The sequence below is a fragment of the Aphelocoma coerulescens genome, chromosome 1A (genome assembly GCF_041296385.1).
Source record: "Aphelocoma coerulescens isolate FSJ_1873_10779 chromosome 1A, UR_Acoe_1.0, whole genome shotgun sequence".
Taxonomy (NCBI): domain Eukaryota; kingdom Metazoa; phylum Chordata; class Aves; order Passeriformes; family Corvidae; genus Aphelocoma; species Aphelocoma coerulescens.
Genome location: NC_091014.1, coordinates 67,309,130 through 67,327,061, shown reverse-complemented (window position 1 = coordinate 67,327,061; position 17,932 = coordinate 67,309,130). Strand labels below are relative to the sequence as shown.

Genomic DNA, 17,932 nt, shown 5'->3' with positions numbered 1-17,932 from the left:
ACACATCCCCCCAATTCTTTATACTAAATTTGGAGCAACTGAATTGGTTACAAATTACCCATTTAAAACCAATGACCATTTGCTAAAATAAGTTTCTACAAATTAGATTTTTCACTGTCATAATTTACCAGCTCCTGCATCATGGAGCGTAGCTTATTCTTAGTCTATTTTAAAAATAGGTGACCCTTTGTGTCATGGAAAAAGAACATAAAAACATGTATTCCTGGAGGACTGCTCAGGACAGTGATCAATTTATAAAATACAGCCTGACTTAAAAAACTAATTGGTACTAAAAGAATAATTATAGTATCAAGGTTCTGACACCAGAGAATCCTTCTGCGCCTCTGAACTCTAACTCTCTCCTCTCCTCACAGGTCTGTTTCCCTATTGGTGTCCAGACAGAGAGCATAGAGGGATTTTCTGAGATCTACGTTACTTTTTGCTTTGATATTGGCTTTCTCTAAGGAGCTGGTGCCACTGTTGAACTCCTCACTGTTTTCCAAGTGCACAACAGATTTGTTCAGAGAGTTGTTACTGGGTCTTCTCTTCACTTCTCCCCCCGCAGTGCTGCCCTGAGCACTACTGTGTTCATCTTTGAGGATAGCCTGCTCTTCGTGGTCAGTCTCTCGGTGGTAGAAGTAATTGAAGTTGGACACGATGACAGGGACAGGGAGGGCAATGGTGAGCACACCAGCGATGGCACACAAGGAGCCCACAATCTTGCCCCCCACGGTGACAGGTCTCATGTCCCCATAGCCCACAGTAGTCATGGTTACCACCGCCCACCAGAAAGCATCAGGGATGCTGGAGAAATGAGACTCGGGGTCATCGGCCTCAGCAAAGTAGACAGCGCTGGAGAAGAGGATTACCCCGATGAAGAGGAAGAAGATGAGGAGGCCCAGCTCCCTCATGCTGGCTTTCAAAGTCTGTCCCAAGATCTGCAGCCCCTTGGAGTGTCTGGAGAGCTTGAAGATCCTGAAGACTCTGACTAGGCGGATGACTCTGAGGATGGCCAGGGACATGGCTTGCTGCTGGCCCCCACCCCCATTGCTACTGCCGGCCCCGGGCTGCTGGTGCTGAGCCAGCTCGGTGCCCAGGGTGATGAAGTAGGGGATGATGGCCACGATGTCGATGATGTTCATGATGTTGCGGGAGAACTCGGGCTTGCTGGGGCAGGCGAAGAAGCGCACCAGGAGCTCGAAGGTGAACCAGATCACACAGGTGGTCTCGATGATGAAGAAGGGGTCAGCCAGGCTACTGGGTGGCTGCATGGGTGGGGAGTCCCCGGGCGTGCCATTCAAACCTCCACCTTGTGGGGGCAGGGGTACGGGCAGCTCCCTCTCGTCCCTGAACTCGGGCAGGGTCTCCAGGCAGAAGGTGATGATGGAGATGAGGATGACCAGCACGGAGACGATGGCGATGGCCCGGGCTGAGCTGGAGCTCTCGGGGTACTCAAAGATGAGCCAGACCTGGCGCTGGAACTCATTGCGGGGCAGAGGCTTCTCCTCCTCTTTGATGAAGCCCTCGTCCTCCCGGAAGCGCTCCATTGCCTCCTCACCCAGCTGGTAGAAGCGGATCTCGTCGGCGAAGACGTCGATGGAGACATTGACGGGCCGGCGGAGCTTGCCCCCGGACTGGTAGAAGTAGAGGATGCCGTCGAAGCTGGGCCGGTTGCGGTCGAAGAAGTACTCGTTGCGGAGCGGGTCGAAGTAGCGAATGCGCTTGTCGGGGTCGCCCAGCAGCGTGTCGGGGAACTGGTTGAGGGTGCCCAGCTGCGTCTCGAAGCGCAGCCCCGAGATGTTGATCAGCACCCGCTGGTGGTGCATGGCGCCCGGGTTGGCCGCCGCCGCCGCCTCCTCCTCCTCGTCGCCCGCCGCCGCCATGGCCATGCCCCGGCGGTGTCCCCCTTCCTCCGGCGGCCCCATGTCCGCGGCGGGGCGCGGGGCGCGGGGCGGCGGCCGCGGCGGCGGCGCGGGGGCTGCGCGGGGTTCCGCCGGCCGCTCCTCGGGGCCGCCCGCGCCGCCGCTCCCTCCTCCGCGGGGACCCGGCGGGGGCCGCTCCCGCTCCTCGTCCCCCGCGGGCGGCGGCGGCGGCGGCGGGGCCGGCGGGGCGCTCTCCTTGCCGTCGCTCAGCTGCGGCGAGCCGCCGAGGTGCAGCAAGTTGCCCCGCCAGCGTGCCCGGCCGCCGGCGGCCGCGGCATCGTCGCCGCCCGCGATGGCCGTGGTGCCGCCGTTCTCCAGAGTCACCAGCGCGATCTCCATGGGCAGCAGCAGCAGCGGCGGCGGCGGCGGCGGCGGGAGGCAGGCGCGTCTGAGGCGGCGGGCATGCTGCGCTCGCCGCCCCGCTGCCGCCGCCGGCCACCTCCGGGCGGCCGCGCTGCCCTGCCCTGCCCTGCCCTGCCCTGCCCTGCCCGACCCGCCTCCCCTCACTGCGCCGCCGAGCGCGGCCGAGCGCGGCCCGGGGGAGCCGCCCGGGGACCCGGATATGAACGAGCGATCATTATATTATGGTCGCTTGACGTAAAAGAGGATCCCTCCTGCTCCGCGCCCCCGCGCAGGCAGCGGCAGCATCCCCCGGAGAGCCGGGATGCCGCATCCCCCCGCGCCCCGCCCCGCCCCGCCCCGCCGGGGGGATGCGCGTCGGGGCGCGGACGCGCTCTGGCAGCCGGGCCCGGGCGTGGGGATGCCCACAGGTGCCGCGGCGGGGGATGCGCGGTGGGGGCACCGCTCCGGAGGTGCGGGAAGCCGGGCGCCGGCGGTACCTGTGCCCGGGCAGGGGGCTGGGGCCGCCCTCCGGCCCGGGGGGCGCGGGGCACAGCGCTCTCCGCTCCGCAGCCCGCGCCCCCGCCGCGCCGGGGGATTACGGAGCGGCCCCCGCGCGTGGATTTGCTCGCTAAAGGGATTGCGCGCAGCGAGCGCTCTGGCTGCAAACCCCCGCTCACCTCTAATGAAAATCAGAACTGAAAGCCCCGGGGATTCCTGGTGCCTCTTGGCGTGTGTCTTCCCCTCCCCATTCCCCAGCGGAATAAGAACAAAGGAAGGGATGGATTGGTTTGGTTTTTGGTTTTGGTTTTTTGTGTTTTTTTTTTTTCCGTTGCGTTTGCTCTCCCCACTCCTGCTCCCTCGAGTTTCTCGCTGAATTAGCTCCAAAGGTGCTTCCCAAGCCAGCAAACGACATTTCTGCCATGCTACTTTCATGTTAGCATTTGCAAACACTTTCCCGTTGATGCATTCTTAAACCCACACCCAAGGCTGAAACATTTCAGTACATGCACGTTTTATTAGAGAGAAGCAAGCAGCTTTACACAATTACTTCAATTACAGTTCAGTAATACAATCGATGCTAAGATCTTACTTCCTATAGTCAAGCCATGAACTCATCCATTCTATTCAAGGTGTGCAGAGGAAGACACTAAATATGTATATAAATCCTGTAGGATTAGAACCTGTAGTTATATATACCACTCCAGTCTCGTGGAGTTTCTGGTTTTCTAACAAAATTGAGTGTGACCATTTTGCCTTCCAGTTGGCATCGCTGCAGTGACATTTTTTCCTAAATCCTTATGTTACTACTCATAGCTCCATCAAACACTTTATCTACATTCACTGTGACTAGTGGGTTTCCCTAAATTTAAAACATTACCTCTGTGTATGAAATATGCCCAAAGATATTAAAAGCAGTGCCAAAATAGAAAACCATAATTGTATTAAGCCGTTTCTGTAAGTGGTGGCTTGCCTTTTATCTCCGAGAACTGAGCACAGAAGTGCCAACCTGTTTTGCCACCATGCCAGTGAACTAAAGGACCACTTTACTCACACAAGTAATTTGTGGAAGCAAAATTATCTGGAAAATAAGTTCTTCTTTGAAAATAACAGCCCTTTGATTTACAGTTATTTAATGGAATAACATATTAAACCTGCAAAATGTAGGATAACACCCTTTGGGACTAGCAAAACCCACAATAAATACAGACACACCACACACACACACCTGTGCACCCCAACAAGGAGTGGCTGATCTGCTCCCAATGCACATGAGGGATTACAATCAGAGAAGGGATTGCACGCTCGAAAACTGTTCTGGTTTTCCAACTCTGTCAGCTCCTGTAATTCAAGGCATTCTCCCTCGAAACCTTGCCTCAAGAATAAGCATTTGTTGCAGGAGAAAACATCCTCAGACATCTGTGGTGGTGGGCACCACACAGAGCAGAATACAATGCACAGAGGAGCAGTAACTTGCTGCCTCTCAGATGGCTGTACCCGTTCTGCCATTCCTTCATCAGTAACAGGGAATGCCTGGGAGGAACCATGCTGAATTTAAGTTCAAGTTTCTAGCCTTTTCTAAGTATCAAGTTGTGGTGTTCACACCCTGATTTTGAAGACAGATGGGATTATGCTAAAATATAAAGAAAAAGAAAGACTTGCCCAAATTCACCTGGATGAAAGCCTCGCAGAAAACCCCATGAAGAAAATGTACATTATTAATTGATAGATCAGAAAAATGCAGCTGCTTGTACAGCATTTGAATAACTTGTAACTACTTTCTTTGCAGCTTGAAAAGGTCTGACAATCTATTACGGTGTCTGTATACGTGCATACAAAAGAAGAGCTGAGAAAAGGGACAAGAGAAAGTGGGAGGATGATGTGAAAGGGGAAGGAACATCTACTCCAAGCAGGGAATTTTGAAGGACAGTTTTTTCAGCTCAGTGTAAAGACTCTGAACACTCTCTTGAAGAGCAGCAGAAAGCCAAGGTACTGGAGAGAAAGGATGACATGCAGACTAGGGAAGAATAGTGCTGAGATGCAGTACTAATGTTTTAACCAAAGAATTCATTTGTCCCCATACTTGTGATTTAGCCAGAAGTATTTTCTACCCTGAGCACAGGAAATCAGTCCCTTACACTCCAGCACATCCACAACAAAACCTAGCCTTCACTGCTGCTCCCACTGCCCCTCCAGCTCCCAGTGTGCCATTCCATAGCCAGGTGTGGCTGCTGGGAGCTGTCCTTCAGTGTCCCACAGCGAAATGAAAGACCCATCCCATGGAGAGGTCCCACATGTTGAGAAATGAGCCGTGGGGATGGTCTGCAGGGGCTGCATTCACCTACCCACACCCAAACACACTCATGCACACACTACACCCTCTGGTACCTTGACCAAGGACACCCTGGGGACATCCAGTCTTCTCACAAATACTCCCCTCCGGGGCCATCCCTGTCACTGACAGGGACTTGCAGCATCCCAAAAATAAAAACGCAGTGCTGAGAGGTGAAGAGAGGCACACCAAGCTCTTGAGGCTGCTCATAGCCCACCTCCTCAGTGCTGGTGGGACTCCATGTGTCTCCCTCAGCACATTTTGTGGGTACAGGAACCCCAGGGTGACACGGGTGACTCCTTTTTTTCCTTCTCCATGTGTTGACTAAATAATAGCGAGGTTGTGGCAGATGATGAGGAAATAATCTGAAGCTGAGAGGAAACCGAAGGGGTTAAAGGCAAATCTATCCCTCAGCCACTTGGTTAATTCCTCAGCAGCCTGATCCCATGTTGAGATGATTCAGGCCAGAGAGAGAGACTGCCACAGTCCCCAGGGGAGACCCCAGAGGAAAGACTCGTATTTCCTGTCCAAGAGGATTAAGTACAAGGCCATTGACAAATCACAGTAAACATCTGGATGTGAGCACTCCATCTATCAAGCCCTAATCCACGAAGCTATTCATTAATGAATTCAGCACATTCACACTGTTCTATATAAAGGGCTGGCTGATCTTTTTAAATGTTTGGCTTATAGGTAGTTTACATCTGTATCAACAGATTTTTATTTTTTGAGTAAAGCAATCTACTGTATTCTACTTTTGCTCGTTTAATTGTTTAGAGTAATTCTTTTGCCTTTAAAAAAAAAAAACACACACACACAGAGTCATATTTTCTGATAGTATATAAAAAAATCCAATAGCTAAAACCCAACCATGTCCCTGCATTTTATATTGCTTTGCAATTTTAAGCCCAAGTTCCTCTGGAAACTTTCCATCACACAGGGATGGAAAAAACATTAAATAGTAATTGATTTTCTTTTCTGTATTTTGTTTTGATTAAAATGAGAATCCCTCTCATTTATCTTCAGAGAGAAAGTAAGCACTGAGTAAATGGTCTGGTTAATTCAAAAGTAATTTGATCAGAACATCCATAATTTACATTGACTGGAACAGCAGGAAAGATGCTGAGCACTACCAGATATCAAGCTTATTCATTTCAACAGCCTACTTTACACTGTGCTTTACATCTTGTTCATGTAAACTGCTCGGAGAACGTCTAATGACCCACATGTTATAAGGGGGGACTTACACACCACCGTGCCCTTAAAGGTCATCTGTTAAGATTGAATAACACTCCAGCCTGCTCCCAGCAAACAGGGCTGTGGAGCCGAGCGTGTTGTTTTCCACACAGCTGTGGCAGCCTCCTTCCAGAGGAATCTGCAGCCTTTGTCACCGATATTGGTGGAATCAGCATTTGCCCAGAGGTTTTTCACAAATCCAGCTGCCACAGGATATTTTCAAGTCATCCTCAAAGCTTTGGACTCTACCAGGCAGCATGAGCCATCCAACCTTGCAATTTATAATTTCCCCCCATTCTCACTTCCAGTGCTTTGCTGTGGTGTAATCTTTAACTCCAGGGACTTGATCTCTAGAGGGGAAATACCATTCGGTGCCTTTATTCTCTGTTAAATTCCAGGAGCATGTACCTGTGCTCTCAGGGTTTTGTCACAATAGGGTGGGCCAGGTGGACAGTTCCAACTGGGATAACCCAATTTTAAAACAGGAGAATGAAGATAAGCACGTGGAATCTGAAGGAGCAACCTACAGAGCCACTGAGCTATACCCCTGCAGTTTTATCCTCACTGCCAGTGTGAATACCCTCACAAGTGAATTGTGCTTGCATCAATGCTTCTGTAACAGCTGTGCTCCATGCCAGTGTTGTTCCTGTGTGGAAAGCGTGGTGTTTCTGGGCAAACTTAATCCCTCTTTATCAGCCAACTGAAAATACTTCATCCTATGCCACTGAAGTCTCACCAACAAAAAGCTCTTACTCATTCAGGATCAGGCCACTCACTCAGGCTGTGAGGGACAAGAATAAATCAAAGGTTTCGTGTATAGAACAAATGGTGACAGCGGTGTCTGATTTAGGTGATCAGTCACTTCAAGCTGTCAGGTGACAGATTTGTACCTTCAGGTTTTGTTACCACCTGTGTGGCCAGTGACACTCCAGAATCCATTGCTCTGTCACACACAGACATGAATTAAGCTGCATAGGCTGCCTTAAAAAAAGCTAAATGGCGTGTTTACAAATTCATCTATTTTAAGAGTGGAAAAGCATTGAGTAATCTCATTCAGATTTCGTGCTCATTTCTAATTTTTAAGCAGTCATGAATCAAGGAAAATCAAAATACATGATGCTTAGTCTGGTATAAAATTATGAGTGAACTCAGTAACTACATTCTGAAAACATTAAAGTGAGGAGAAACTGAGGTTGAAACCTACTCATGTATAGGAAAAAGAGCATTAGATTGCTTTGTGAGCACAGATAATTTAGCCAGCTGCAGGAAATTCTCTACCATGAAACTAGAGGGCCAAATGTACTGATGGTTTAAGCAGGAGAGGGCCCTAAATGAATCATTAAGTGGACAGGAGTAATGAAACAGCTTTACATGCACTGAGTCTTCATCTCTGGAGAGGCCCCAGGGGAAACCCTCCACATGAACACAGTATGTTAGACACACAGCAGATCCTGTTTTTCTGTCTTTCCAAACTAAGGGAGGAATGAAGGACTCATCCAGGGATTTGCTAGTTAAAATTCTGACAAATGTAGAATTCCAATATGCAAAAGGGTTACTATTTATTTATTAATTAGCACAGAAAATACTTGACAGGAAGAAAACCAACTAGCACAGATGCAGTGATTCTCATACTCACCAGTGACAATCAGAAGAGAGACTGCTCGAATCGAAGGAAGGACATTTATGATGTGCCCTTGTGACAGTGTAAACAAGTCCTTTGTGGATGTGTGTGAAGAGGAGGAGGGCGAGGAATGGCAGAATATTGTTTTATCTTCCATATGTGTGTGGAGAGGCTGAGGAAAAGGTCTGGGATACGAACACAGAGCAGTGAGGAACAAGTTGAATTTATTTTTTGTAGCCGCTCAACTCCAGATTGGTGTGGGGCACACAGGGTTTTTTGGGGTACATCCATCTGCTAGGTTCAGGCCAGCTCTAGTCCTCTGGGCATTCCCAGTGGAGTTGGACTTCTTTACATTTGAGGTGGATTTGGTTTGGCAATGCACCATGTCACTAATTCTCCTTCAACACCTTTGTGTTTCACAAAATACCACTACTCTCTAATACATTCAGATGTAGTGTTTTAATCAACTGAGCAGAATTCAATCAATAATTATCACTTTGTAGTTTAATTAGGATTTTCAAAGCACTACAACATCAAAACTTTAACAGTATTTAACAATCTGCAGGTGAATATAAGTGCCAAGTTCTTGTTGTAGTTGATTTAGGAGCAATAAAAGAAGCCAACTAGTGATGTGTTAAAGTCAATGGAGCTATGCAGCTTTGCACTAGCCAATGAATTGATTTTATAAATTTTGTATTGATTTTTATATGATTAGGAAGTGGAGGTAGTTGCTTATGGTGTTGTTAAATTCTTTATGTTTGACGAGAAGCAAAATTTTAAAATAGCAGTATTAAAAATAAAAACAAATTGGAGGAAAAAAGTTATTAATAGGGAACATTAATCTATTCTTTTTAGTTCAATTGTGGCATCTATAAGGAGCAATACCAAGTATCTTCATGCATTAAAATCCTCTATTGTTATGAGAGCAACCAAGGGCAAACAAGCATTCCAGAAAATGGGACATGGTAACTCTCACTGCACTAGTTTCTTATTAGGATGAAATAATAATGCCTTCTTTAGCTTCAGAACAGTGAAGACACCTGTCCAGCCAGACAACATAAAGCCCAATTTCCTTCCTGCTTATACTGATATGAAGTTAATCCATCAGGACCACCCCAGTCCTAGTAGGAGCTTCCTTAGCAGGTCAGGGTGGGATGCAGTGTACAGGTGAGTGCATCCTGCAGTCCCTGTGGATTCCTGGCTGCTGCTGCTGCTACCTGGACATTGATTTCCAGGCTGGAGGCACACGACCCTGCCTGATCTGCAACACCAAGCTGAGATAGTATTATGGATGCAAAGAAACCCTGAATAGCCTAAGAAACTAGGCAAGGAGTTGTGGCTAGACCTTGGACACTGAGTTAAAGATGGAAGGGAAAAAGACCTTATCTTGGAAATGTCCCAAAGCCTCCTATGCTGGTGATGATTTGGCTTAGCTTGGCCTCAACTTAATTGTGCTCCTCAGTTCCTTAATCCCTGAGTTTACATCATTCCTTTCTTCTCCCTAACCTGGCATATTTGAAGGCAAGACATGATCCTCACACACACTCCCCAAATACATTTTCTTCCTGAAACCACACCACAAGCAGCAGATAATGTGCATGTTCATCAGACTGTGCTCACTGTCCTCTTTGATTTCCTTTAAGTCAGCTTTTCCTGCTTTCCCCTAACAAAGGTCCAATAGTAGAAGTGTATGAAGAGAGCCAGGATGTAGAGGAAAACTGTGGTGTTGAAGCCATCAGGGTACAGGCACTCTGTGAAGAGGTTGTAGGAAGAATGAGCAGCAATGGCCACAAACTGGCACTGGAAGAGGTGGAAAAAAGAAGCAGCCAGATTAGGGAACCTACATGAGATACACCTCAGCTGGCCACTGAGACCATCACAACTCTCACAACATCCTAGCAGTGTTCTCAATCCAGAGGATCACCTGCTTGCCTCTCCTGACATCCCTGAGAACCTGCTTTTCAAGCCCAGCAGTGTTTTCCCACCAGGAAAGATGCCCATCGAACCTGGAGGTTGAACAAATCCAGCTTCTCCTGCCCTTCGCCCATTTCTCTGCCACAGTGCAGTAACTGAGATGTTGGAATATGGAAACTGAAGGTGGGAGATTCCTCTTCCTCAGTGGTAATCAGGTTATTATATCCAGAATTAATTTGATTTGTATTTTAGCTTGCAGAAAGGAACTACAGATACGACCTTTATTCATTTAAACATTAAACATTAGTCCTTTTTTTTTTGTATTTTACTAAATCACCGAAGCAATGAGTTCTACCTACCAAAAAGCTGTTAAATAATTTTTTTTCCTGTGCTATAATTTGCATTACAAATACCCTTTTATTCAATGCAATGCTTTCTTGTTCTGCTTTGCCACACAGGCTAAGGGAGAATTCTGGAGCAGCCTTCACTGCACCACTACTTTACACATATCCTCTTCCCTTGTAACTGCATACTTTTGGTTTGCAAAGCCTCTCTTTGAGTGGAAAAAAACTCTCCTACACCCATTGTCCTTGTCTGGATCATTGCATTATGCTGTATCTTTGAAAAATCACAGGGTTTTCAGGATCTGTAACTTCGTCAGAGATGAGGGAAAGAAAATCCAAAGGGATTTTCTAGAGAAAGAGTAAAACTCACAAATTTCTCTTCAACTCACCTGTTTGCCTACAGTTAGAGACATTCTTCCTTTCAGAAGGAACTGAAGGAAGGCTCCCTGGTCTGCTGCCCTACTCAGAATCCAAAGTTTCCCTGAATCACTGCCCCCACCTCTCAACATCAAGCTCTGTTTTCAGTGTTCCATAGACAACACAGAAAGGAGGAATCCAATTGCTAAGTTTTCTCTCCCCTTCCCACAACAAAGCTGTGGATAATTGGTTTGGTATGGTCACTGAAGGCCTCTTGATAAGTCTTGTGAAAGCAACATTTGGAGCAGGTCACCAGCGGCTTCACCTCTGACAGTGGCACATGAGGGCACCTAGGGATGTGCTGCTGTCTGTGGGCAGCAAGCAGAGACTGAGCCAGTGAGGGGACAGACAGCAGGGGCCATCACACCTGACCCATGGGAGGGCAGGGATGAACACTTGGAGCTAATTACCAGCTGCAGGATGGTCAGGTAATGCTTCCACCACGTGTGCTGGCGCTTCCACAGTCCAAGGCTGGCCAGGGCGCAGTGGTCGTTCATGAAGATGTGGACAAAGGAGTTCAGCATCCCAGTAAAGAAGGCTGAGGAGTGAAGGGGTGAGGGTGAACAAGACACATGACCCATTCCAGGCTAACCCTGTGAAGGGCTCACAGCCACTGTGATGATGCTTCCAAAACACATCCCATCCACCCCTGTGCATGAACATTCCATCTGGGCTCTGCCGTGGAAGCACGTCAGCTTCTCCCTTCCTTCAGCATATGGGTTTGGGTTGGAAGGGATCTTAAAGGCCATTAGCTCCAGCCCCCAGGGCCTATGTCCTGCTGGAATTGCCCAAAGCCCCATCCAATCTGGCCTTGAACACTGCCAGGGTTGGGCATCCACAATATACCCGTCCCATACCAAGTGTTCAGAGACAGAGAAGAGCTTCAAAGGCAGAGGAGAAACTTTTTGATCTTCTGACCTAAGCATTTCATACCATTCTGGTGTCAGGCTCGTGTAGCCAAAATGACTTCCAAAAAAGAATGCTCCAGCATCTTGTATAGGGCCTACCTAGTGTGGCTTAGTACTCAGATGTTTCTCTTCCAGTTGAGCAAAAGGGGGCAGTGGTCTGGATACAGCCCAGACAGGGGCACAGCCAGAGCAGGAAACAGGGAGCCAGGACCTGGGCTGCTGCCCCAGGGCCTCTGCCTGGGGAGTGAGGGAGCACTGCTCTGGGAGGAGATATACACAGACCTCCTCTGGGATGTTATTTTTTTTCTGTTTGGACCCATTCTGTTGGAGCACTCTCATTCTGGGTGAGGCAGTGAACATGGCAGCCTAAACAGCCCCAAGAGCTGAGCAGATGGATCAGCTGAAATGCACATGTTTTTCACACCTCTGGAAGCAGGTGAGCTTCCTACCTGCCACTCAGCCCATCTGCACTGTTAATGCTACCTCCACAGCCCAAAAAAGCCCTGAAACACAAGGTTTTCTTTCAGCAGCATTTCTTAGAAGCATACCTTGTCCTCCAGGTACGTATTTGACCCCTGACCACCAGCTGAAGAGCATAGAGCCATGATGGTACACGTGCAGAAAAGTCACCTGCTCTTGTTTCTTGCGCAGAATTAAAACCTGAAAGAAGCCAGGCAGAGGAGAACCTTGAGTTGATGTGTTTATACAAAAATTTCACAGTAAAAAGTTATAAAAATAGCTAATGATGAGTGCAAATCTCCCAAACCCATTTCCTCTGCTGTTGATAAAAACTGGTGAAACTCAACAGATGCAACAGAACTTACAGGAGGAACTGGAAGACAGAATTTCTTCCGCAAAGCCCCAAATATTTTTATGTCTGGATTGAGGTCCCAAAGTCCAAAGAGGACACATCTGAGACTCTGACTGAGCTTCCATACAATTTGCAGCTGCTTGGGTCTGGTCCTTTTCAGCATATAGGTTTTATGTTTACTGCTACCAGACAGTCACCCACAGAAAAGCCCCTGTTGAATGGCCAAACCCTCCTGGAATTTGCATTAGCAAAGAGAATGGTTTTGCCAGATGAATACGTCAGGTCAGTGTATTTCACACACACACAACAAAAAGTGAATCTGCTTTTCAGGCACTCAGGACTGGCAAAAAGCTGATTTTGTTGCTGATGCAAACAGACAGGGGATTGGCCAAACCACTGGCAACAGCCTAGGAAGGATCCACATGTTTATTCACATTCCAGTGTGTTGTCAACTTACACCTCAAAGGGTGAAGTTTTAGGCTAGGACACAGCTTTCTCCTGCTGGCCAAGCAGAGACCTTGTCCAGTCATTTAGCTCATTTATAGTGCAGGAGGAGACCTGAACACAAGCTCTAAAGAGGTGGGCTTTCAATTCCCCACGGGACACAAACCTTTAGTGCACAGTTCCGGGATAACTGTGGCAGCAGAGATGCCAGGACTTGTCCCCTCGCAGCTCCTTTCCTGCCCCACTGACCACTGTTAATCAGCCAGCCAGGCAATGGCAGAACCCGTGTGGCACCAGCAGCTACAATTTTGGGAGCCCACCTGGTAGCAGGCAGGTTAAAGCCTCTCCCCTAGCACTGTACCCAGCCTCAGGAAGGGTGCTGGGGACGGAGTGTGCGTAGCCACCGGCATGGACACAAGCAGCGAATCAATACAGGATCAGCCCAGGACATCAGTTCCGGCACGCTGCCCCTTTCTGACAAGGAAATATCTGTTTCCAGCCCCCGTGCCGCTGAGGAGCTGCGCCCTCCTTACCGCATCCAGCAGCTCGATGGCTTTGGAGGAGAACCACCAACACACTCTTGCCATCTGCTGGGCAGCGCAGGGCACGGCGCTGGTTTTACCCCAAACCAGCACATTTCCAACCATACGCTGTATCCCTGCCCACCCGGGGTCTGCAGCAAGGGGGGGAAATTAAGGGGTTCTTTTCGTTTTTCTGTTTTGTTTTGGTTTTTTCCTTCCAGACGGCAAGTGTCTGAAAAACTGAAAAGATAATATGATGCTTGCATCTGCTCAAAGCAAGACACTGTAACTCCAAATTCAAACAGAAAAAACTCATGCAGAATTTTTGGAAAGCTGAAGCTGGTGGGACTCAACCCCCTGTGATAAGCAAGGAATAGTTTTAGCTAAACTCCTCTGCTAAAAGAAGTGTTGAGGAAGATTTCTGTCATGCAAAGCAGAGGATATAAAAATTGGTTTTCTTGTTGGAATCGATCAGAATCCTTACAATGCATGCAAAGAATCACATCTATTTCAGAGGTAGTTTGCAATATTGATACTTCAGCTGGTAAAATCACCTTCTCTGCAGTGATCAGAGAGCAAACTTAGATGGCTGCGTTGACTGAGATGACTAATTTTAGAGAACTAAAGCAAAATGCAACAACTGTTGAAGCAGACACTTTAGTGGAACAGATTTACAGGCAACAACAAACTGGAGTCAAAGCCTTCTTAGCCATGCAAATTGCTATTTATGAGCAAAAGAATCTGCATAGGCACGGGAGGGCAGGGCCTAAGGCAAGCTTTTTCCAGAACTGTACCCTCATTCCCAGCTCACTCCGCCTGTAATCCACTGCCTGGCACAGGTACCTGTAGCTGGCCAAGACTGAATGACCAGAACCTGAAACAAACAAAAAGCAAATAGAAATCAATTTTCTGTTCAATGCCATCTGTTCCAAAAAAGATGGGCACATTAATGCTGAGGTAGCAGGGTCTCAGTTTAATAGTCACTGACAGAAAATCCATGAAAAAAAAATAAAAACTTAAAACAAAGTACTTCACATCCTGGTTGGAATCTCAAAAGGCAAATTTGGCCTGGGAAGATTTGTAACTCTTTGTGTAAACACTGGAGGGCTTAAAACTACTTCAGCAGGAATAGTGAATTCTTGGCTTCTAAGTCTCTCTGAGAAGACACTGTTCTCCTTTGCAAACATCTGAGGCTGTTCTGTTTTGGCTGGTTGCATTTGCCTGTTCATTGGAAAGCCAAAAACTGGACCAAGTAACCAGTATAACTGAACAACCAAGCACAGAAAAGCAATTTTCACACCTGTCCTCAGATGGAGCAGCATTTGTTCAAAAACAAACAAACAAACAAACAAACCAAAAGCAATCCATGTTAACGTAATGCTTGTGATACAAACTAAAATGGCATATTTGTTGACACCAGAATGTTTTTGAAACCTATTTGGCCATGTTCCCTCTAAGAGTTTTCAGTGGCCTACATAAACTAGGGGGGCAGGCTTGTGGAAAGGCTTATGCATAAAAACAAGCAGAAAAAGCCATTCTTTACACTCTCAGCAGCAGGAAGACAGAGAGTGCTTGGCACTCCTGGAGAGAACTGCCAGCTTTGGAAAATCATAGAATGTTAAGGGGTTGGAAGGGACTTTAAGGATCATCTAGTCCCACCCCCCTGCCTTGGGGAGGGACACCTTCCACTAGATCAGTGGTTCTCATCCTCAGAGATGGATCTATCACCAGCCAGACTCGAAGAAAATGAGGCCATTCCACATCCTCCACACACACTGTGCCTAATGGGGAGATCTCAGCTTGCAATTCATTCATTCAGGATGAATGAAATCCCGTGTTAATTTCATGAATGGCAGGAGGATTGAGAGATGGGAGGAAATAAAGTACAGCAGGGCAATAGTGCTCCTCTTGTGGCAAAACACGGGACATGTCCAAGCCAGCTCCCACTCCCTTCAGCAGAGTCCATCAGCAAAAGCTGTTCCAAACCTGGAATCTGGAGGCTCTGGAATTCAAACCCTTCCCAGGTGCTTACCTAGGAGCCAATCCTGCCTCCTCACCTCGAAGAACATGTAGCTGGATAATGCCACCATGGCCAGGTTGTAGGCGACCAGCAGAGCCCGCAGCTCCAGCCGCCTCTGCTGCTGCGTGTAGGAGGGCCCCAGTGCCACCACAGAGAGGTGGAAGTGAGGAGTAGACCAGTGGCCACGGGTCTGTCCTTGGACCTGGGAAGCAAAACACACAGCCACAGCTGGCACCACCACACACTGCAGGGTGGATATATTTAATTATGTTTAATTACTTCCCTTCAGCGCGCTCGGTGGCAGAAAGAAAATTGGTGTCTCTGTGTCTTTGCAAAGCTGCACCACCGTCCTTCTGCTGTGACTCAGCCAAAAGGCTTCAGCACAAAGGTTTTAGCACAATTTTTGGGTATGGACTGCAGTGCTGGAAGGCAGATCATTCCTGGGATGAGCTGGAGCCCTCCCTGGGCAAAAGGAGCGATCCCAGACACTGTGCAGGGAGGCACACGAGCAGCCAAAGCAACAGTGGCTCTTCAGGGGTGTAAATCTTTACAGCTAAATAGTAAGTGTTTCAATCACTGGTGTTACTTCCTTACAATCCTCAGGACATCTGAAATTCTCCACTCCTTCATTTTTATACCTGCTCAGACAGCAGACTCTCTTAAAAAGCATGAATTCACTGGGAAATGCCAAAACACTTACCCCTGCTGGAATGGCTCTTCAGTCCTACAGCAAAGGGAAACTCAACAGATTTTCTGCCATGCCACCTCCTCCTAATCCTGCTCTATCACCCAGGATATGTTATATCAGCAAAAACGTCCCAGGTGCCATTCATGCTTTCCTTTCCTGTTCCCCATGTGATCACTGCTCTGCCAAACTCCCTCATTTTTTTATAAATGCCACACCAGTCTGGACAACTCTGTTAATCCCCATCCCTTCTAAACCGTTCAGTTCTTTACTATGGCTACTTTGGGCTGTGTCAGGAGCTCTTTGATATTCCATTTCTGGATTTAACAGTTTATCAGAAGTCCTGAATCCCAATTTACACTCTCTTGTGAAATTCAAGTCCTGAAACGTTTACAGTCTGAGCATTATGCCCCATGTCCTCCTCCTGCCAAAGCCACCATGCAGGCCTGCTCTTCTACCTTCATGGCATTGTGTGGCTTTTCTTTACACCCAGAGATACAACAGGACCAAATTGAGCCTCTAACTACTGAAGATCTGATGTCTCCTCACTGCAAAGTGTCAAATCTCAAGCCCTGAGGATGGTTGCTGTCAATATTTCATTTGATAATAGGTTTTACCAGCATCACAAAGAGTTTAAACCCCAAAGTATTAACTCTTTGCTCAGCTAAGCTTTCCCATGACACATGAATATGCATTTAAAAAAATTCACTTCCTTTAGTATTCCAGGCTTAACAGGCAACACCAAGCATTTATTGCTCCTGGTCCCAACAGAGCCCACTGGGGAATCCCCCATCCTTTCATTCCTTGCTGTGATCCAGTGGGAGGGTCCCTGGGATATGTTTCAAGACTTAAGGGAAGTTCATGATCATGCAGAAGGAAAAGTGGAAATCTGCCTAGTGAAGAAAATGTGGGCTACTATAAGGATTGCATTCCTCCTAGGTTTGGTTTTCATGAGCAAGCTGTTTATGCAGAAATTCCCATTTTAGACAGCATCTCTACCTACCTCCACTTTCTCCAGTTGTAGAATTCCTGGAGTTTTCTGCCAAGTTGAAGCCATCCCAAGTTCTGGAAAGAAATTAACTCAACTGAGTCTAGAACGAGAAGGCTCCTTAGACAAAGGCTCAGGACTACAGCTAATGAAAAGACAATAGTTTCCTTTCTGAAAATTTAACTTTTACACCAGGATTAAAGTCCCCTTTAAAAAAGGAAGAAAGAGAACCCTGCCCTGCAATGATTAGCTATTTAACTTCCAGATTTTATTCATTTATAAATTTAACTAATTTATTATTTCATTTCTAGATGCTGATATTTCGTGGAGATTTCACCTCTAGAAAATGCTCTGAGCAGCTGCATGTGATGATCTGCCAGAGCCAGGAGGGAACTGCCAGCACCACTGGGAAATCAGTCACGTGCCATTTTTTCCTAAAGCAGCGTGGGCACAACATTCACGTGAGAACACACACCAGGTGTCATAACTGCATCCTTCTGCAGGTATTCTTGGATATTCCCAGTGCTGGAAGGCAGCTAGGGATTCATTCAGTACTGCTGCAGCTCCAGAGCTGTTAACAGAGCTCGTTACTTGGCTTTCTGAGGCCCTGGTTTATACACTAACTTTGTTTTATCTGGTATAGATTCTGTAATATAGTAGGTAAAATAGAATACTCATACATATTATGATGATCCTCCTCTTCCCTTCTGTCCTTTAGCAGGAAGATGTTTTCAATGGCACTTGGAAGTTCTCCTAGAAAACACTTTTCTACAGTTAGTTTCAACAGCTTGTGCTACCTGATCCAGTTCTCTCCATTAGCAAATACACAGGACCAGCTTCCTCCCAGGCTCATCTCCTGCTGGCATTGAGAAAAGCACATTTTCTCCTTTGACTCCTCCTCACAGACTGTGACATCCACGCCCAACACC

General features: G+C 47.5%; 1 protein-coding gene and 1 pseudogene across 1 annotated transcript; both read right to left on the bottom strand.

The window, feature by feature from the left end:
- Positions 1 to 229: 229 nt before the first annotated feature.
- KCNA5 (potassium voltage-gated channel subfamily A member 5) lies at positions 230 to 2,345 on the bottom strand. Its single transcript, XM_069003968.1, has one exon. It carries the CDS (start codon positions 2,259 to 2,261, stop codon positions 369 to 371), a length of 1,893 nt encoding a protein of 630 aa, XP_068860069.1. The 5' UTR covers positions 2,262 to 2,345; the 3' UTR covers positions 230 to 368.
- Positions 2,346 to 9,295: 6,950 nt separating this feature from the next.
- Positions 9,296 to 17,072, bottom strand: LOC138104482 (very long chain fatty acid elongase 4-like; annotated as a pseudogene).
- Between the last annotated feature and the right edge of the window lie 860 nt (positions 17,073 to 17,932).